The sequence below is a fragment of the Limulus polyphemus genome, unplaced genomic scaffold (assembly GCF_000517525.1).
Source record: "Limulus polyphemus unplaced genomic scaffold, Limulus_polyphemus-2.1.2 Scaffold2009, whole genome shotgun sequence".
In the NCBI taxonomy this organism is placed as follows: Eukaryota; Metazoa; Arthropoda; class Merostomata; order Xiphosura; family Limulidae; genus Limulus; species Limulus polyphemus.
In genome coordinates, this window is record NW_013667619.1 from 114834 (window position 1) to 137902 (window position 23069).

A 23069-nucleotide genomic window follows, 5' to 3' on the forward strand; every position below is an offset into this window, starting at 1 on the left:
GCATATTCAGTCATGTTACGAAAAAGGATTCAAGTAACGTTAAATTATATTTCAATTCACGCTGTGTTCATGAACGTGCTTGCCCGTGAACTATACAGTTTTCGAGTTACCAGGACCTGACTTGGCAGGCAAGCTCGGGGTGACTAGGGCATGGCACCTTTTTCCTTATTTCTATAGAATACTAAGGAAGACTAAACCAGGGTCCCTGAACTCTAATGCAGCGTCAAGTTTGTGTTCCTGCACCCCTCCTTGGGATTTTGAGACCATTTTGAAAACTTCTTTCATATCCCCACTCAAAAGTTAACGCGATCACTCTTGGCACACACGCTCGAGTACCACTCTGTGAATCTTATGGGCGCCTTCGAACCCCGTATCGGAGCACTTGTATTTTATGCTAGCATAAACTAATCTCAGCAGATGATATAAAAGCGTTAAAATGAATAGCGTATTTTTCTCTTTCAATTAAAATTTTAGTTGTAGTTATGTATATCCGTATACATACATAGGCTTATCGGTATTCTTATCAATTACATAATGGATCTTTGATCAGCGTATCGTGACTGCTCGTTTTCTTCCTTTTAGGAAATGAAAGATGTCGGGTAAAATCTTTATCATTACTGCACGTTCTCAGGAACACTTTATTGAATAAGATTCATCTTTGAAACGGAAATAGCATTCTTATGATTTCCTAGCGTATGAATCTTTCTAATACAATATAAGTTTCAACAGAACTTGAGAATAACATTATCCGAGCCTTGAGATACACAACAGTTCACGTCTTCTCTATACCTCCTGAAAAACCTAGCTCCCTCTTAGCAATGAATATAATAACATGTATTGCTGTGGTATTCTTTTCACACATTCTTTGGCATGGGAACTGTCAAAACTCGACTGACCACAGCATCTCTGATAAACGCTTTCAAGCAGATATAGTAAGTATTTTTGTTATAAACTCGGAATTACCCGTAAGTTTGGAAATTATTAGGCCTGCTTTAGAACTTGCCACGACTCAAATTAATGAGAAATATTCCAATATCAAGTTCAATATTGTCTTTCGCGATGGCGCTTCTTCTTGCAAAGCAAATGTTGCTGGTGCATATGCTGCAGAAGAATATTTCTTGAGAAGAGTTACTGCATTCGTCGGCCCAGCTTGCACCCTAGCTCTTGATCCTGTAGGGCGGATGGCATCCTACTGGAATATTCCAATTTACACTGCAGGAGGTATTGACACCACAGTTTCCGACAAATCCATTTTTACCACTCTAACTAGACTTTCTTTCTCTTTGGAAGGAGCGGCTAACTTTATTTTAGAAATCCTCAAGGAATTTAACTGGCATCATATCGCTATTATTGTAGACGAGACCAACCTGCAAAAAATTCTAATGAAGAGGAGCTTGGTGGATATCTTCAAGGATATAAATGATTACGAAATTTTTTATTCGTTAAAAGAATTTTCGCAGAAATCATTTATAGATGCCAACTTTACGAAGCTGCTGACAGAAGCTAGTAAAGAAGCCAGAGGTAACCATTGAATTTTATTTTTATTGTTTCATTAATTGGGATAATCTAAGAAGATTTTTAAGTCGGGGGCGCATAATCTCGAATAGATGAATTATTTTATAATAAATGACTGTTTTTTAATATTATGAATATTAAAAGTATGTACGCAGAAGCTTCAGTGTCAGCAAAAGATAATTCTAATCTTTCAAACAGAATTTTCAAACAATATCTTAATATAAGTGCTATTTAATTTGAGAGCTAGCATTCTTTATAATGTTTTTATATCGTAGAAATCACAGACATATCAGGATTTTCTCCTTATCATTCTAAAACAAAGGGGTTCAAAAGATATGAAGGCCCCTCAAAAATTGTTCCTAAGACATTGTGATATTATGTTTTAGACGAATTTTGTTTAAAGTTCTAACTTTTTTGTCAATTTTTTCGTCATATGAAGTGTTTGATTTCTTCTTATCACAGAGATGTTCATACTACTTTAAGTCGTTGTTGACATCGTTTTGGTTGATTCCTACTTGTGGACCATTGTAGCGTGCATGGATGGCCATATAGAGCTCTTGATTTCCCCTTTCTATGTGTGTGTTTATATTTGTTTCTTTTTTCTGTAATATTTTATCACTGCTTAACTCTACAGCACTGCTGTTGTTTTCTGTAGTTTTTTTAATTATAATTTGAAGTGTCCGTTGTGTCCTCACAATGTATAACTACATTTGATTATAATTTGGAGTGTCCGTTGTGTCTTTACAATGTATTGCTGCTGCATTCAGAATATACTTTGTAATGAATGCTCTTCATAAATCATCTGGGAACAGATTATTTGATCTTATTAACCATGCTCTTTTAGAAGAAGGACTTTTAAAGACTTCGCTGATGTTAAATTTACTCATTGTTCTCCTGACTTTATTCCAAAACCTGGTAAGTAAGGGAGAAAGTCTTTCTATCTTATTGTTTATTAATTATTGGTTTACTGTAGTTTTGCTGACCATATAAACAAAAAGACTGTATCTTGTAAGCTCACTAGCCGGTATATACGAAAAATAGTTATTCCTTACATACTATGTACCAGGAAAAGAATCTCAGGAGTATAATGAACAAATTTAACATTACACTTGCCTTCAAAATCGTCTCATCTTATAAATCATGTTTACTAATGTTAAGTCACCTGGTTCTAATCTTTTATCGCACCGAAAGAATCCACTAATGATTATTTTGAAATACACAACGACCTCTTCAAGTTAGGCTTAAATATCACAAAAAAGACATCAAGAACTGTGCTACGAATACATTAACAATAACTTACCATTTCATGAAAAAGAACATAAAAACGAATACAACTGCATAGCATTGAACAATAAAGAAAACAAATTAAATCATGTAAGTTATGGTCATCCAAGGACGAAGTAGTGGTATACCAGAAAATAGCAACTAAAGAGTTGGTCAACAATAATTTACAACTTTGTGATTGGGTTTCACATAACAGACGTAAAATTGCGTGATTAATTTGGAGTTAAACATAAAATCGATAAAAATTAACTCAGTTTGTTGATTATATACTTGAATTACTGTTTGCTTATGTAGTATAAACACTTTAATATCAAAGTACAAAATCCTGAAATCCTGCGAAGCAATAGATACCACTAGGACTAACAGTCGTGGTAAAAGTGACGCTTCTTTGCAAGTGTTTTTTTTCTTTCAATTCCATAGTGGAAAAAATTAAATGAATGTGAAAAATATCTACTTATTGGTTTCTTATGCTTCGCCAGCTTTTTACATTCTCTGCCATAACACTGAAAGGCTTCCATAAAACTGGTTGCATACTTTCTTAAAACTTTAACATGTTGATAGTTCAATGTATTTAAAAATTCTAGAATGTCTGGGACCATATCACGTAAAACATTGCCATATCATGTTGTGTAAGAAAACACCATATTATTCATGCATGAGCTCTGAATAATAAATAACTTGAAATTGTATAATACGAAAAAATATATGAAGACAAAATACATTTTAGGAAACCAATCATTTTTTATTAAAAATAAGCTACATAATTGTTTTAATAAACCAATGAAAATATAATTACGATTAACTTTTCTTAGATAACAACTGAATGATCTGATACTTTGACACGTATATCAAAGAGAACTGTTGTAACATTCGGCTCTCAAAGCAAATAACTAGGAATAACAAAGCTGGGCAAATTTTCTCACGAACAGGGATTGTGTTGTCTACTCAAAGAACAATAGACATACTTTTGTCTGAAACATATATATGTCATATGGAATGCTTAGCGCCAAATATTCACATGAAGTGAATCCTTGACTAAAATTAAGTCAGAGTGTATTTGAATTATATTTTTGTTGTTGTTGTTTAGCGCAAAGCTACACAAATGGGTTATCTGAGTTATGCCCACTGCTAATCAAAACCCTATTTATATAGTTATAAGCCCCCAGACTTGCTGCTGAGCCACCTGTGAGGGAGCGGGGCTTTTATTAAATATTTCTTCGCCTTTTGATTTGATTTTAATCATAAAAATGGGATCATCAGCAGAATAAGGTGTTAATATCATCTTAATATTTTCCGATACTTAATATGATAGTAAAATTTACCCAGGCTTCAATTATCTTTATATATATATTTTAAGTTCTTCTTAAATCACCATTTATACTTGTATTTCTTTAGTATTTGTCTTCGTCGCTGGGTGGGAAATTATTCGCAGCCTCCTTCTTGAAGCTTATAACCTAGGAATGGGCGATGGCGAATACACTTTCTTCACCTTCCAACTAATTGAAAACAAAGAGAAGTACGGTGAAATATCCTGGTACAAACCTGGAGATTACAGAAATAAGGTGATGTCAAATTAATTTGATGTATATTACTTATACATAAGTCAAACAAGACATCTTTGGTATAAAGGGAGTTATTTTAGATAAATACATCGCATTGTTTTCAGGATAATGAGTGATTGTGTTTTGTTATTATTTGATTGTTTTTCTACAAACGTTTTTTTTTAATTTATACAGTAATCAAATGAAATGGGTGCACTTTCAAAGACTGATATACGACCATATGTACATGAAAGTTTCTTCTCTTAACAAAATGTAAATATAAAGTTTGTGTTGCTTAAAACAAATTTACTATTATAACATTAGGGCACTTTTTTCTGTGAAATACAAAATTACTATTATAACATTAGGGCACTTTTTTCTCTGAAATATATATCTGCTATTACAAAATTAGGGCACATTTTTTCTGTGAAATATTTCAATATTCTGCTTCAGAGTTTGATTAAATGACTAAATAACAAAACAACATATTGGTATTGAAACGTGATTATTACTCGAAGATTTAATGATGCAAACTATTGGTACTTATTTTAGAACGCCCGAAAAATGTACGAGGCTCTTATGGTAGTGACTCTACGGGTTCCAGCTACTCTACAATACAAGCAGTTTTCTGCAAAAGTTTTAGAAAATTCTCGACTAAAGTATAATTCAAATGCAGACGAAACTATGGTGAGTAACACACTGTGTTATTATTAGTATCATAGTATTATGATAAGTAATGCACAGCGTTATGGTAAATATCATATGATCTTACGTTGAATAATACACTGTTTATTCTGACTATCATAATCTTACAATGAGCAACAAACAGTCATATGGTGAGTAATACACAGTCTTATGGCCATCATTGGCGAGACATACAGTCTTATTGTGAGTAATACAGTCTTACGGAGAGCAACAGAAAGATTATGGGGAACAATACACACTCTTATGGTTAGGACTACAAAGTCTTATGTTGAGTAGCCCACATTCTGGTTCTTTTAGTTTAACATCCCATATACAATTATAAAGAACGCCACTAAAACGAAGCTTTAAGAAAAGAGATTGTAACTATTAGATTTGGAAAACAAGAACATACAAAAATTATATAAAGAAAGATATCAAATTAAACACTAGAACTTCAATGAGATCTTAGTATCTTCGTTATAAATAGCATGTTGACCAGGAACCGTGTTTCTAAGATTGCTTCATTATAAATAACATGTTGACTAGGAACCGTGTTTCTATGATAGCTTCATTATAAACAGAATGTTGACCAGGAACCGTGTTTATAAGATAGCTTCACTATAAATAAAATGTTGACCAGGAACCGTGTTTATAAGATAGCTTCACTATAAATAGAATGTTGACCAAGAACTATGTTTCTAGGTTTTGCTCATCACTTTTCAAGTTCGGGGTAAATTACATAATGAGAGAAAGTACGAGTCTGGTCGTTATCTTCCGCACATAGATAAACTAAAAATAAAAGAGGAGTAAACGTCAGTGTTATATAGCACGCGACCAACAACTAACGATTGTAAAGTTATTATAAAAAGTGAGGATTAATACGAGAGTAAATAGGACCAAAACAGTTGGCTATTTAAGTTTTTGGTGCTAGCCGTAATTTCTATTGTCATAATCTAAATTATGATAGGTTTGCCAAATAATAACTTCCTCAATATTAATTCAGTATTTAATTTAATTAAACATAAATCTAAGTTAATATTAACTGTTGATAATATAACTACCGTTATGGAACTTGGAGTCGCTTCAGTATTTTTTGTCGCTACACCGTTTAGTAAAATAGTTTGAGGGAAAAACAATTTAATTCCTTTTAGATCTTGCACAGCTGCTGAGCAATATCGTACGTTTACCTATGGCCTACTGCTAAAAGATATTTATTACATGTTTCTATTCCCCATTTACCTCTCCTGATACAACACATAAATCTGTAGTTGTTTAACATTGCGTCTTTTACTCAAGCGTGTAAACTAAAAGACTTGTTTAGTGAGTATAACTGCGACTGTTATAGAAAACATATAGGAAGAATTGTTTTCTTATTAGCGACCCTCTTTTTAATAATTATTTAAGCGGTCAGGGCGCTTAAAAGGAGGAATACGATATTTGAAGGGTCGATTAAAAGCTCTCAAAGTCATTATACATAACTTCTGTACTCAAATTTTAAATTCTCAAACACAATAACGTAAACTTACACATGAGCAGTAATATATTTGGGTATCGCAGTTTTTCTACAAATTGACTATTATAGTTCTCTTTCTCTACAGGTTGACCCTATCCTTGGAGCGTTTTATGACTGCGTCCTGATCTATGGACATATTCTGAATAAGACACTTGTAGAAGGAGGCGATCCACTAGATGGAAGAACCTTGGCAAAAAAATTATGGAACAGCACATTTTACGGAGGTACAGTTACTTATTTCTCAGTGATTTCAAACAATTCCTGAGATGATCCTGATTATGTTATTGCACAGTTCCATCATGTCCCATTACTTTATATTCCTCTGTACATTTTCGATGACAAGATACCAACTTTGAAACTAATAATGCTTAGAGACGGCTTGAATGGGCAATGAAGAAAAACTTTAATATAAGTTTAACATAACAGCAAATTTACAACGTTTCGACAAGGTTTTGTCATCATCAGGTACAGGTAGTTTACACTGACACAGATATGTATATATATATACAGTATGGAACAAAGAGGTCACATGACCAAATATTGTTGCAAGACTTAGAAGAGATATCTTGGCACCCCAAGTAGAGTAGGGTTGTTTTGTTCAATTAGATGGATTCCTTGATTTTTCGTTTGTTTATGTTTGGTTCGTTGCTTACTGTGTTTTTAATAGATATACTATGATTTTTTGAGTTGCAATGGTGGAAAACATGGGACTGTTTTTATTGTGTTCTGTGATTCTGGTTTCCAATTTTCTTCATGTTTTTCTGATGTAGAATTCTGTTATTGCATGTTATTTTGCAAATGACATTGGTATTGTGGGATTCTAAATATATTTGTTCAGTAAAGATTTTAATTTAGGGCCAGGATTTTGAGATAATTTGACGTTGACAGGAATTTTGTGTTAAATGGCTAATTTTGTCTAAGTGTGGATTATTCTTGAGCTAGTTTCAGGAACAAAAGGTAAACTGCAGTGTAATGTTCTGTTGTTTGGGTTTGTTAATATCAATTTTGTTCGTGAGTTGAGTTTTGTTGTGGTGAATCTTGGAGAGTGTTAAACTCATATTAAACGTTTTCTTCATTACCCATTCAAGCCTCTGCACATAGTTTTGTAATCTACTTCATTAAATACAACTGTTTACACAGTCAAGACACCTCATTACTAGATATAGTTGTTTACAGGTTTCAAAAATATTCCATCACCGAAGACATCTATTTATACAATTCAAACACTCTCCATCACTGAAAACAACTGTTTACACAGCTCAAACATTCTCCATCACCAAAGAAAACTACTTACATGTTTCAACTACATTTCATCTTGAAGGCAGCTGCTTAATCAACTGAATTATTGTTTCAAACTTAGAGACAAGCATATGTTCAGTTCAAGTACTGTTTAATCAAGATAATTACTTTTCATGTTTAAAAACAATTTTTTACTCAGTGTAATTACCACTGAATTAAATCGCATGGTTGAAAATAATTGTTTAACTCGTTCGGTTAAACCTTTCATGATTAAAAACAACTGTTTAATTAAGTCAGTGCGTTTCAAACTTAAAACAGTTGTTTAATAAAAACTATGACTTATAACAGTTATTTTCTAAATCAATCACCTTCATGCTTGAAAACAAGTATTTACATCCTTTGGGTGTAGAACATCTAATCTGGCAGATCATGGTATGTAATAACGATATGTGTATTCTTACTAAACAGTTAAAGCACGTTATACAATAAGACTTTATTGTATTATAAAAGGACTGATATAGATAATGTTTAAAGTGAGACTTTCTATTATGTATTCCAACAGAGGCGCCGATCCAAAAAAATGTATTGGGTTAGCAGGGAAGAATAAATATAAGTATTAAAAACGTATTTTCCCCATATTTTCATATATAAAACAGCACTAACGGACACATGTGTAATTATTTCTTTATCGGTGTGACTTTAAACTAAGTATTGCTGATCACACACAGAATGTAATGTACAATATCTGACTTTATTCTACATTCGAAAATTAACTGAAGTAAAAAATTAAACTTGAGATGTGATAAAATTTTGGTTGGGCAAAAAAATCGATTTCGCCACCCTAGGAATTTATTGGTGAAACAACTGACCTCTTGCTTCTTGATGATCAACGCCCTCGTAATTCGGCCACTCATGACAGTAGCAGCAGGGGTAGGAGAGACGGGGCTGGTTGGCCACAGGGTCAGGTTGACACAATATCAATAGATTGCATATGCTAAAGTTGATAGTCGTGATATCATAATCACTAACAAACGCGCGTCACTTGCAGTTTTAGTTTCATCGTGATCGAAACTCTCTGTCGTGTACAGAAATAAAAAATTATATTTTTCACATACATAAGTAAATATTTTTACTGCAAAAATGTTGTTATGTTATAATAAATACTTTGTTAAAAGATTTTAAATTACACAGTATTTGAAAGTGCATTGTTTCGGCTAAAAAATGGTACATACAAGTCATTTCTAGCAAAATGGCGGTTTGGGGCACATTGACACATTTCACTTCAGACAGATTGACACGCGTGTCAACCAGCCCCATAATGAGAAACTTGTATGTATTTTGTACGCTTTTAAAGAAAGCGAGATATAATACCAAAACATTTAAATACATTTTACATTGGAAAATTAACGAAAAATAATTAAACTTCCTTCAAATTCTTCATTGCGTTGCTTCATCTCCATTATTTGCTTGTGATATAGTTTCCAAACTTTGAATTTCAAACAGTGTTTGTAGACAACATGGTGAGAAGCCGTTAAAAACTTAAATGTGGAATAAATATATTGACATAAATATAGTGTTTTGACTTAATTTCACCCCTGGCAACTTACTCCAGACCGTGTGCCAACTTGCTCGTACTCTGGATAGGTTAGCACATAACGCATACTCTTCTATTACATAACAAAAACAAATCAGTTGCTTTTTTGCTACTTTCCTCAGAAATTGTAAAAGGTGTCTAATTTATATTGGTATCGAAATTTCTTATCCTAAAGTTCACATATGACTTTTATTTGAAAAATTAAAAAACACAAGTGAGTGAAACAGCCCTGGTCTCCCATACTATAATTTTGTATGAGTAAAAACATTGTTTAATTACATTTCATGGTTAAAATGAGCTAAAATGAGCTAAAACGCTAAAGACAAATTAGTGGCATCTGGAGATAATTCAAAAGAGAGAATAGTAATAAAAATCTATTAGTAATAAAAATAAGCAGTCATTATTTTAATGAGTTAATTTAAGAAATCCTAGACAACGGTTTATTCATATCCCAGATATGAGCACAATTCTGTCCAGTTGGGCGGTGAAACACTTATTCTTCAAACATCATAGGCTTTCCTCGTTTATCTACTCAAAACCAGGGCTTCTGAGTAAAAGGTCCAAGGTTTAAGCCTGCGATATGCTTATGAGTGGTTTCCCTCCCTCTGGATAGCTGTACAAAAGCTGTCAAAACTTTGTGATTTCTGACCTGGCCGGGTTTCTCAAGCATCGCATAAGGTGCTATCGTTGTTCTGGCTGGAATTCAATCATTTGCTCTGGCATAACCTGGTGGTCAGGACGCTCGACTCGCAATCTGCGTGTCACGGGATCGATTCTCGTCACCAAACATGTTCGTCCTATCAGCTGTAGAGGCGTTATTATGTGACGGTCAATACTACTATTAAGAGTAGCCCAAGAGTTGTAGGTGGGTGATGTTACATAGTTGGCTCCCTCTAGACTATCACTTCATAATTAAGAACGGCTAGCGCAGATAGCCTCGAGTACTTTTGCGCTAAGTTCAACAAACAAACAACTGAATAAAATTTAATCATTAAAATTGTATCCATTTCGGTATTCAGTATTCAGTTTAAAAAAATAAGAATCAGAAAAAGTATTTATTTTGCACTATCTCCACTTCAAATTAATCTTCAAGAACTAAAAAACATGAGTTCAAACCTTTTTATATTTAAATTAGGTTAAAATTACAAGTATAAGATAGCTTGTGATTGTTAAGGAAAATGTTTCCTCCCGGATCACTGTGCTTTTTACTACCATTTGTTACAGGATTTATCAACTTTTTCAGTTAAAAAAACATTAAGATATATTAATCCATGGTCATTTTGTTTTAATATCTCAAAATATCCATGGATGAATTAGTGAAAGAAAACTGACAACGTTAGTTCTAAATCGAAGACATTTAGTATGTGATAAACTAAAAACTATAGAAATATGTAACGTGTAAATATGGTAGTTAAAAGAACTTTATTTAGACAAGTAAAGTCTGATTAACCTTTAAGCCATTATGAGTAATTACTCAACATATTTCAATCGTAAAATTTAAGATATCATGATTCCTAAATTTAAAGTTGGACTAACTTTTGAAACGATTTTAAGAATTATCTTAAATGCCTCTGTATAGTTATTTTGCTCATTTTATTTCGTCTATCGCCACAGGAATGGCAGGGGATATTTTCATTAATGCAAACGGCGACAGAGAGGCAGACTACACATTAAGCGACCTGGATCCTGAGACTGGAATCATGAGGGTGAGACAATATTCCTTCAGAGACAGTACTGATGTTGCAGAGATTATGCAGTTTTAATATTTTCGATATATTTCATATATTCACAATTTTTACTAACTTCTTCAAAATTTTTGTTAGTGCTCAATTCCACGTATTCTCCAAGTTAATTTATTACCTAACGGTTAAACTTTACTTGGTTAACCTCTGGAAATAAAATATTTTGAAAATAGCCGAATGTTTTTAAGCCTGAAATATTTACGTGATTATAAAAAGTTCGAATCCCCCGGTGGGACAGTACTAAGTCAATGGACTAACAACACTAAAATCCAGAGTTCGATTCCCCGCGATAGACACAGCAGATAGCCCAATATGACTATGCTCTAAAACAAGCAAACAAAAGACTCGAATAAAAACAGTATCATAGCTCCATCTTCTAAATAGCCCCCTGGTGGCTCAGGGGGAAAATCTGAGGTCTTATAACGCTAAAAATCGGATTTTGATACTCATAGTGGCCATGGCATAGATAACTCATTGTGTAGCTTTATGGGTAATAACAAACAAACTTACTATAGAATGCTAATAACTAGAACTATTTCGGAAGGTAGAACATATTTCGTTAATTAGGAAGTTCTTTCTCTTGGAAGTGCTCGGTGTGTGTGACGCTTAAATTTGATTTTCGAGTATGAACTAACAAAGGGATCATACATCAAATAAGTTATATATTTTCCTACATGTTGTTTGAATAAGAACTAATAAAGGTGCATTAATTATATTGGACGCTCCAACACTTTGTAAGTTTCATTGTACATACTGAAAATCTAGAATGCTAATAAGGAAGTTATCGCTAATCCTTATATGCGGTGCCTCGTTTTTTAGCGAATGTGTTTTCCAAAAAACACAAAATAAATGGATATATCCACCAATTGTGAGCGCTGATCAAACAGACAGTCATTTTTAAAGTAGTTTGTATTACAAATGATTACTAAAGTTAAAACAATTACCGAAATATTTCCAACAAAGATTGAATAGTTAGCTTTAATTCGGTTGATGTTTGGTGATTATTTATTCATTTTACCCTTCTGGCTTCGGATTGTTATCTTTGTAACTGAACAGTTTAATTAATATTTCATTCTTAATTATATTTGTTCTTTTTCAATTCCAGCCTGTTGCAACGTATTATGGAATCCGAAGGCGTTATGAAAAGATTCCAGGTACATATATCCATTGGCCAGGTGGACTGGACGGTCCTCCGCCAGATATTCCTTATTGCGGCTTTACCGGAGATGCTCTTCATTGTCTACCACAAAGTAGGTTCATCTCAACTTTTATTTATGTAAATTTGATTCGTTTATAGCAAGGTCTATATCAGTTCAATTCTTTGAAATATTCTCATCACCTGTGGGTGCATTATAAGAGTGACAGCCAATCACTTAATGTACATGGTGGGTGGTGGATATTTCAACAATAGGGACGGTAGCAAATAACTTTAGGAGTTTTCACATAAATATAAAAATACGAATATTTCGCCATACATAAGCTAGTCGCTAAGTTTTCCAAAAACAAATACCGTTTCAACATTCTAAGGAATAGCTACCCTAAAATGTACCTTAGCCTCCCCTATAGTCCCTGCACCCAACGAACAATGTTTACTGTTAAAGTTGGTTCAATTCGTAAATACTGCAATATGTATGCCCACAAGATGTAGAGTACAGCCCCTTCGGTTTTTTGCTCAGCCCACTTCAAACACCTCACCAGAAAAGGGATGGCACGTCCCTACAGACTATAAATTTAAACATTAAACATGGAATTAAACTTTACACGCAATTGTATCATAAAGCTGGATTTTATGTATGTTATTTAACTTTGATTCCGTTATATTTTGTCATACGTAAATGGCGTTAGATTTTCCTAAGAACAATGTTTCTCAGACTTCAACTTGGATATTACGGATGTAATTAAACTTTACACGCAATAGTATCATTTGAATCTATTGCCGACTGTATCAGCCTGAAGTCTAAATTAGACAACATCTTGTACTAAGGCCTTTATCAGTTTTCGCCTTATAAGCACCAACGGGAACACCTTATACAAAATCATTAAGTCCAAGCAAAACTGTTTCACTGTGGTGCAACTTTAAAGATTTAAGTTTTTTTACGATTGCTTAATGATTTTAAATGTCGAGATAAAATATCTGATATGAAAATATATTTAATTAGATTATGTTAAGTGTGTATATGTATCAACGTTCCAAGTTTCACTCGCTTATAACATATAATCCTAATTGATTCCTAAAAAGAACGACACCTGGTAGCGAAAGAATCAAACTATTTGTAATGTAGCCTTAAGATTTTACTGCCAGATTAGCATCAGACAAAGGCATTTATTAACCGTCATATTACTTACTTAAGAAAACTCCTGATAGCAAGAAAAAAAGTACATTTTGGAAAACATAGGCGGAGAAAAATAGGGATTGTTCTCAGCTGTGTTTTGCAAGATTTACATTTCCTAGAGTTTGGAAATTTGACAGCGTTTTGATATGCTTTTACTGGGTCAGCCAGTAGTTCACTGGTAATTCTGGGGGCTTATAACACTAAAAATCGTTTTTCGATACCCATGGTGGGCAGTGCATAGAAAGCCCATTGTGTAACATTTTTGCTTAACAACAATCAAGCAAACAAAGCTTCAACTTGTCTTCATCAGGATTTGATAAAAAAATTTCTACAAATTAAGCAGTTCCAGCTCACATAAAACTCCATTATAAATAATTTTCTAACTAATAACCGTAATAATAACAGTGGCCTAGTGGTTAATGTGGTCGGTCTATGAATCCATGCGTTCATGGCTCGCGTCCCGTTGCCGCAAGAAATCATTTCACTATTTTGGGACATGGCTGCGTTATTCAGTCACAAAAGAGTAGCTCAAGATTTAGCGATGAATACTTTTGTCTAGCTGCTTTCTTTCTAGCCCCTCAGTAGCAAAGAGATTTGTCTGGGGACTTATACCGCTCGAAACCGGGTATCGATACTAGTGGTGGGCAGAGCACAGATAGCCCATTATGTAGTTTTGTGCTAAACTACAAACAAACCTTCTTTCTAGTCTATCATTTCAAAATTAAAAACGACTATGCGGTAACAGTCCTTGTTTAGGTTTCCATGAAACTTTAAAACAAACTAATAATTTATGTCGTATCATGGCTGTAATTTGAGCGAAAGGTTGCACCGCCCATTATTAGGTATAAGTCCGAATAAAGTGGACAACCAACGTAGATTTCGTGCCCAAAGGCTTTGAACTAAAGAACTCAATTCGGTTTGATAGTGCTCCATTATACTACTCGAATTACACACTGCACATAGCCTAGTTTATAAAAAGAATCTACAACAGTGAACTAGTTTAGCCTAGTTTATAAAAAGAATCAACTATACTGAACTAGTTTAACTTGAACGTTAGGGTGCTTACATTCTGCATGTGCCCATTGTGAACATCACGGGCTATGAGTTAATTTTTGCTTTTGTCGGTTTAAATGATGAACAGTTCGTTTTATATGTTGAAAGTACTGCTAATGACAGATCTAGATGTGAAACTGGAGCAAAATAAGAGTTCAGTTATTAGTTATATTTGCACCAGGGAAAAATACCGATGTGAAAAATGTAGGCCAAATCAAACTCATGGCCGAAACGTGACCACATGATATTTTCCCTTTAGAGCGATTTTGATCTTCATAATTTCTAATATTAAACTCTTGCTTAGCAGTTAAACATTTAATAATTCTGTTTGCTTATTGATTTTACTCCAAACATAAAGTAAAGAAAAGGTAAAGTCCCTCTCATGCCACTCATACTGTGAACATGAAGAAAATTATAATTCTCTAATCTATATTATTTTCTCTGCGATAAAAATCCTTGGTAAGAAAAGGTAAGTTATGCCGTAATTAAAATCTTTCCTATGAGCTTGTTTGCTAATTGATCAATGATTACAAAAAAAAATGTAGAAAACAAATTATGTTAAAGTAGATTTTCTTACCAACCGAATCTTAGAGGATTTAAATAGTTGATCATTACATAAGAAAAACCTTTTTTACCAAACCACAATGAAAATCTTTGTATTTATAGATTAGTATTTAGTGAATTTTACTCATTAATCTTTGGATAAGTAATATTATAAGAACGTTTCTCGAATTAGAGGCATATTAAGTTTTTCTTACCGGTATGCCCCCCAGTGGCACAGTGGTATGTCTACGGACTTACAACGCTAGAAACCGGGTTTCGATACCCGTGGTGGGCAGAGCATAGATAGCCCATTGTGTAGCGTTGTGCATAACTTCAAACAAACAAACTTACCGGTATGTTATTGAACTAAAAAATATTGATAAAATGTCCCCCCAGTGGCACAGCGGTATGTCTTCGGAATTACAATGCTTGAAACTGGGTTTCGATACCCGTGGTGGGCAGACCACAGATAGCCTATTGTATAGCTTTATGCTTAACTTCAAAACAAACAAACATAAAATGCATATTTCGAAACTTGGATAGTAGAAACTGTAATTAATGCTTGGTTTAAACATTGTTTGGAATGTTTCTTTAGGCTAGAGTTTAGTGTATTCTTTACTCGTTTTTTTTTCAGGTGTTCCATTTGTACAGAGGGTACTTCAGGAGATGGCTTGAGGTACTGATTCATAATATCAAAAATCAAAAGTTTAACAACGTGATTTGTTTTGATATATTAAGGTATGAAGTAAGGCCTGTTTTATTTACCATTGAGTATATTGTTTGTTTAATTTTAGAAAGTTTTCCGGTTCTTGGATCGGTTGGTATTACAGTTTTTGGACTTTGTGTCTTTGGATCTATTGCTGGAGCATTACTATACAAGTAGGTATTGTTCTTGTTCATATTTTATGTAAAGTTTAGCGATTAACAAAAAACAAAATGATCAGTTAAATTATGTAATCCTTTTTTTTAGGTACAACTATTAAACCCTTTAACAGAAGCTCAAATAGTTAAGCAACTTATTATAAAGTAGATTCTAATTTTTAAAAAAGACGGTAATTAGTCGTTGGAATTAGTAGTTAATGTATGATATATCATGAAATTCGTGCGTTTACATATCTCACTGAATAAAGTCTAAGCAGGTCATTCGAAAGCTGACACTTGTTCTCAAACATATTTGTAACTTTAAATGTTATTTCATTCATAAAACCTATTGTCAAAAAATTATCTTTATTTAAAATTTGAGGAATCTTATTTTGTAGTTGCGGATTCTTTTGATATCTTCTGGGAGGAAAATATAACTTACTGTAGAAATTAACAAAGAAAATTTAATTTAAAACGGTACTTAGAGTAACTAGTGTGCAGTTCTTAAACGTTTCCATTATCAACAAAGGCTTGTTATAAGTTACGTTCCAATTAAGTGAAGTTGGTTTGATGAAAACTAGCACAATTATTCCAAAATACATTATACCAGAATTCCTTATTATTTGTTCTTATTACGTCTTTCTAATGACAACTTTCACCACCTCTGTCACTTCACTTTCTAATGACAACTTTCACCACCTCTGTCTCTTCACTTTCTAATGACAACTTTCACCACCTCTGTCACTTCACTTTCTAATGACAACTTTCACTATCTCTGTCACTTCACGTTCTAATGACAACTTTCACTTCACTTTCTAATGACAACTTTCACCACCTCTGTTACTTCACTTTCTAATGACAACTTTCACCACCTCAGTCACTTCACTTTCTAATGACAACTTTCACCATCTCTGTCACTTCACTTTCTAATGACAACTTTCACCACCTTTGTCACTTTACTTTCTAATTACAACTTTCACCACCTCTATCACTTCACTTTCTAATGACAACTTTCACCATCTCTGTCACTTCACTTTCTAATGACAACGTTTACCACCTCTGTCACTTCACTTTCTAATGACAAATGCCACTTCACTTTCTAATGACAACTTTCACCACTTCTGTCACTTCATCATATTTTATTTCTCTCATCAAATGAATTTACTGTTGAGATTTTACAAATTAACGTTTTTGCATAGCACTCCGTGAATAGCAGGCTATTACTGGCGGTGAGCTATTTGACCATAATCGACCAACGTACTTTTCTTCTCTATGAAAGACTCAAATGTCTCATCCAATACAGAGAGTGCGTACTAGCAAGACTGCAACTTTCAAGTAAAAATATAAACAATTTGTAACAGGTGTGGTGAAAATAATATAAGACTTAGATTACGTTGTTCAAAAATTACCAACAAAATTGGTGAAGAAGGGAAATGCCTATATATTCATAAACGCATATGCACCGTTTCCGGCAAGAGCCCTTCTTTAGATAAATTTTCTTTCAGGCAACCACGTGAATTTCGTGAAATTCGATGTTTAAATAAAATCGTCTGCTTAATAATCTTTAACCCTTCGTTCGTGGCTTCTTTAAATCTGCCTACTACAAAGATTCGCGAATTTCTGCGGCGGGCCACTCAAAATGTTGCGCGCAAAATGTTTGCATCATATGATGTCAAACGCATTTGAAGGGTTAATAGAGCGGATGTTTTTCTAGTCTTTCTTTATATTATTTTATATAGAAAGTTTTGAGTCTTATCGAGATTTGCTTATTATTGCGCATTCGGTTTGTATTTGTTTTTTGCTGTTTTTTTATTTTGCAGGTGAATCGTCAGTGTTTTCTTTCTTACATAAGAACTAGACATCAGTAGAACGTTAAATAGCTTTTTTTTCTAAATTCATAAGACCTAAATGAGAATTTAATTATGTTTTCGGAGAGCTCTCTTTGGATAACATTTGATAGGTATTCAATATTATTATCGCGTAATGGTAGGAGGCTACACTTCATGGCACCTAAGTTTCAATTTCATAAGCTATTTTCGTCTGGGGTCCTTCACTCATATTTAGCTATCATCGATATCTTAAACACTACAATTCATGTATAAATATAGTTAGCTTCTTGTATAATATCTATTAGCTCCGTCTGCAGTTTCTGTATGGAACACTTATTATCTGTTATATTAAAGTTTTTGACAACTTGTTTATCTGTTCCGACAGTAGCTCGACAAAAGCTATTATTCTCCTATTTTATGAGTAGTTTAGAAAACTATGCTTAGAATTCATGAACAGCTTAGATAACCGAGCTTTAATTATTTAGACAAGTCAATTTTTAATCTGGCTTAGCATATCCTAACTCAAAGCTGTGGAAATCCCAATAGGTCTATTCATTATTTCCTTGTTCAGGCTCTGAAACAGCGTGTCCTGCTTCCACTACTCATCAACTTTCTACAAGTACATCTTAAAGAAACTGTCTGCTAATTTCCTCAGAATGATGAACTATTGGTCGTGAAGACTTTTAGAGTCGGTGATTAATCACAAAAGGTGCTGTTCTGTGCTAGGTGCTTCCGCCTTTTTCTTTATGATTTCTACATTCGCCTTCCTGAAACTAGGTTAGGTAGACATTATAAGTTTGGGTAAGAAGTCAGTGCCTTAATTAAAAAAAAAATATGCTGCTTAAAGAATGGACCTTTCCCAAATTCGTCATACCTAAAGACTGAATAATGTTACACAAACAATGAAAATATACTTGTTTGTTTGTTTTGAATTTCGCGCAAAGCTACACGAGGGCTATCTGCGCTAGCTGTTCCTAATTTAGCAGTGTAAGACTAGAGGGAAGGCAACTAGTCATCACCACCCACCGCCAACTCTTGGGCTACTCTTTTACCAACGAATAGTGGGACTGACCGTCACATTATAACGCCCCCAAGGCTGAAAGGGCGAGCTTGTTTGGTGGGACAAGGATGCGAACCCGCGACCCGCTGATTGCGAGTCGAGCGTCCTAACCACCTGGCCATGCCGGGCCAAAATATACTTGTAAAACTGTAGTCGAAACGAAGTTGTCATTCACTGAGAATAACAATGGGCATCCACGTATCATAAGAACTTGTCTGAAAGGATGAACATATTTTAAATCTAGGAACTGGGACTTGCCATACAGACCTAGCAGGGCCCAATGGGCGAAGTCCTCGGGAAAATACGGTATTTTGAATGGTAAAACTACTTCTCCTTAAGCAAGATTTTATACCTTTTTAAAACCGAGAATGAAGTTTGTAACGATCACAAATAGACATATATAATTGCAGTTTCAGAGCTTTTAGCATATTTTTACACTAGTGCAGGACAAATACAAACAAAATTCAATGCATTTCTGATGATTATTAAATCTTTTTGTATGTTTAAAACAGATGTGTCTATATGTAGCATGTACCTTTCAACGAATGTAAAACAATACTAACAAACGAAATTTTGCATTCTGAAACTTAGCATGAAACAATTCCCTCCTGATATAGCCAGAAGATCAGTAGTAATGTTTGAAAACTTACTTTCCAACCTACTCTTACTGCTTTAGCACTTTTTGTTTTCTCCAGTAATTTTAAATCCTCTTCATCGTCAGGGATATGTAAACTATGATTTTCACTAACCGTCTTATAAGATGTTTATACACTTTTATTCCTTTTCATACTCTTGTACCAATGTCGTCTACCATCAATACAAAGTATTAGCATAAATATTATGGATTAGGGCATGCGGAAAACGAAGCGTAAAGAAGATTATAGATACAAAATAGGGATTATTTTGCATAGAAATTAACAAAACAAACCAACCTTTGTGCTTAACTACGAACAAACAAACCTAAATTACGCAAAAATACTAATATCAAAGGATGTGAATTCTGGCAATTGCGAGTTAAGCTTTTTAGTCAGGGGTTCAGGCGCCATTTACAACCTACCCCCCCCCCCCCAGTTCCGCCTCTAATTGATGAGCATAGAAAAGAAAAGGTATATCGTGTTTAATTTCCAGAGAGGCTTTACGCAACCATCATGTAAATTCACTAAGTGTTCTTTCTATTTTTGATGGTAAAGAACTCGCGACGAAGACTGATATATAAACCGCTCTTACACCACATATATCCTTTGACTACGCACGTGCAAATTATTATTTAAACTTTGGTGAACATACACTTTCCGCATCTTTTAAGCGCATTAAATACGTTATAGGCCATTTTGTGGGGCAAATACACAGCGTGCATTATTTAATTTGAACATTTTATAAGCGTTATATGTGGCCCAAGTGCTCGGCGTATACTGTTAAACACATTGAACATGTTATTGACCATTTGTGGAGCAGATATATGGCAATGGTAATGAATGTATTCTTCTTCAACAAAAATAAATTTTTTATTGATTTTATTACATTCTTGATGCCATAAAAGTTTGAAGGTGAAGATCACAATAGCTTCTCTGTAAGTATTTTCTTGAGAAGTAAAATGCTACTTGTTATGAAAACTTGATACAAAAACGTTTCTTTCATAGTATAATTTTGAACTCATTACATTAATACAGAATGTTCAATATTGCAAAACATAGTTGTCTGTATCGGTTAGAAATAAAAAAAGTACAGTGTATTAAAATTGTGTGTGTAATATTACTTGTAGACGCATCAAGTACAAGTCTACTTTGAGTGAGTATTGGTGGAAGGTAAGATGGCAAGACATTGTGTTTCCAGACAAAGTGAACAAAAAATCTGCCACAAGTCTACCACTTGGTGATGAAGTCCCAACAGACTTGAAGTCTTTGGTAAGATCTAAGTCAAACTTCCTTTAATATATTCTGAAATAATTAACTTCTTGGCTAAGTAAAATCTCGTAATCCATAATACTGAGGCTTACAGGGGGAAAAAACTATGTTAACTGCATAGGTCACATCAGTTTACAGGGGCAAAAATTATGTAACTGTGTTGGTCATCAGCTTACAGGAACAAGTATCTTAACTACATAGGTCACATCAACTTTGTGGATTTGTGAAATCTTTCGATTACCACAGAACGTGAAATAGATATATCATTTATACTTCAATAATTTCTGCTAGTTCGTTATGCGACAAGGTTTAAGTGATAAGATTATGTTAGTGAGGCCTTGGACTCTTACTGCCTAGCAGTATTTATTACTACTTCCGGATAACTGGTCTAATATATATATATATATATATAAGCTGTTTGTCAATTTTTGTGCGTATTATGCGCATATTATGAGCAATTTTTAATTTAAATTACACCATTATTATTGGTATTTTGAGAGCGTACTTGAAAATTGTTTTTATTTTCTCAGTGTGTGATTGTGATTGTTTTTCTTTTACAATGAAGGAGGGGGGTTGGTGAACAAATCTCGCTTAAAAAATGGCGATGGGTGGGGTACAAAACTCCAACCAGTCATTTGCGACGGTCGGGCAAAACTAGTAACAATATATTTAGGAGTTTAGCTATGGTAACAATAAACTATACTGATATCGATTGTACATCCTGGAAAATATGGTATCTTAGTGAAAAAACAGATGCATAATCTTTGTTGTAGAGTTTTTCCCTCAAACAGACCTAAGGCGTATTTTTGAACCTGAAAGTAAATTAATGTGTTTTATTTTTGTTGATTTGAAGATAAGATTTTTCCTCAAAAAACATCTAACGTTATTTCTGTAAATGTGCGGGAACATAGAGAATCACTCAGTAACAACAGATCGGGTATAAAAGAACATGTCAAGAGTAGATGTAACGTAAAAGTTAGGGATGCTTACTTCAACGTTATGGCAAGAAGCAACAATGAAAACAATTTACATATTAAAGAAACTTTATTAATTAAACGACTAAAACCTGAAATTAATAAAGTCGTTTCATCGATGAAACTGTTATTAATATTATTCACAGTTGTTTAAACTAAGAAATCTGCATAAAAAGTTTATCAAAATAGCAAATAACACTTTTCACTATTGGCTTAACAGTGTCAATTCATTTAACACATCTATAAAAAAGAAAACTTAAAGGTGTTAATCAAAAATGCTCATACATTTTCATACAGACGATTGAGTAAGTTATATTAAAATAATTTTGAATATGAAGCTCACCAAGTCACATGATATAAAGTCTCGGTGGAACTACGTACATTAGAACTACAGTTCGACATTGCCTGGGTATACTTAGATAGTGTTGTGTTGTGCAGATGCCTTATGTTTCTACCCCCTCTCAAATGATATATAAAAATTTTCAAAATTTCTATGAGTATTGGCTATTTTGCTCTTCATATAAAGAGTTGGTCAATAGAGCTAATAAGATCCTCTTGCACTAGTTACATCGAACACATTGTACAGAAATCGACAATGAATTTTTTCCACTGGTAGGTTAGGTGATGCCCCAGAAATACAACATACCTTGTTCTGAAGTGGAGCTGACCGTCAGTTTTGTGTGTAGTGCTACACCCTGAGAAAAATGGCATTGTTGTTTTTCGTATATGTTTTTGCCATATCTTCTCAATCTGTAATAACTTACATATAGATATTTAACCAAAACTCAACATAGCTTATGAAATAATTATAATGGACCTATGTCTTCAATAGAAGTGCCACTCTTTAACTTGTCATTAACATTGATTATTGTTTGACTGTGTATTGAAATAGAAATTATTTTAATGTGTGCAACTTGTTTCCAGTCTTTTTCTTCTTTTTTTTTGCCAAACTCAGTTACGATCAGAGAAAGTCATATTCTGTTTCTGATGAACCTCCAGTTATCTTGATTGTTTGTTTTTGAATTTCGCGCAAAGCTACACGAGGGCTATCTGCGCTAGCCGTCCCTAATTTAGCAGTGTAAGACTAGAGTCTTCATCACCCACCGCCAACTCTTGGGCTACTCTTTTACCAACGAATAGTGGGATTGGCCGTCACTTATAACGCCCCCACGGCTGAAAGGGCGAGCATGTTTGGTGGGACGGGGATTCGAACCCGCGACCCTCAGATTGCGAGTCGAGCGCCTTATCCATCTGGCCATGTCGGGCCCCCGGTTATTTTGAAGTTCCTACCATTTTCTCAACGGGAAGTCAGTGAAATTTAAAATACTACAGTGCGAGACCACCCAAAAATTGATCGCTTTTGAGAAGATATGTAAAAGCATCTTCTGAAGGTTTGTTTT

General features: G+C 33.9%; 2 protein-coding genes across 2 annotated transcripts in view; both read left to right on the forward strand.

Moving 5' to 3' along the window:
* Positions 1-818: 818 nt before the first annotated feature.
* LOC111087322 (atrial natriuretic peptide receptor 1-like) lies at positions 819-17726 on the forward strand. The gene is made up of 8 exons (XM_022393583.1): positions 819-1521; positions 4195-4361; positions 4893-5027; positions 6623-6761; positions 10985-11076; positions 12218-12362; positions 15836-15920; positions 17723-17726. The coding sequence occupies exons 1-8, from the start codon at positions 819-821 to the stop codon at positions 17724-17726; spliced, it is 1470 nt and encodes a 489-aa protein (XP_022249291.1).
* A 2884-nt stretch (positions 17727-20610) lies between these two features.
* The window catches only part of LOC106465644 (atrial natriuretic peptide receptor 1-like), a 37217-nt gene continuing 34758 nt past the window's right edge, over positions 20611-23069 (forward strand). The window contains exon 1 of the mRNA XM_022393584.1: positions 20611-20695. The gene's annotated coding sequence lies outside the window, so the exon portion shown is untranslated. The remainder of the gene's footprint in view (positions 20696-23069) is intronic.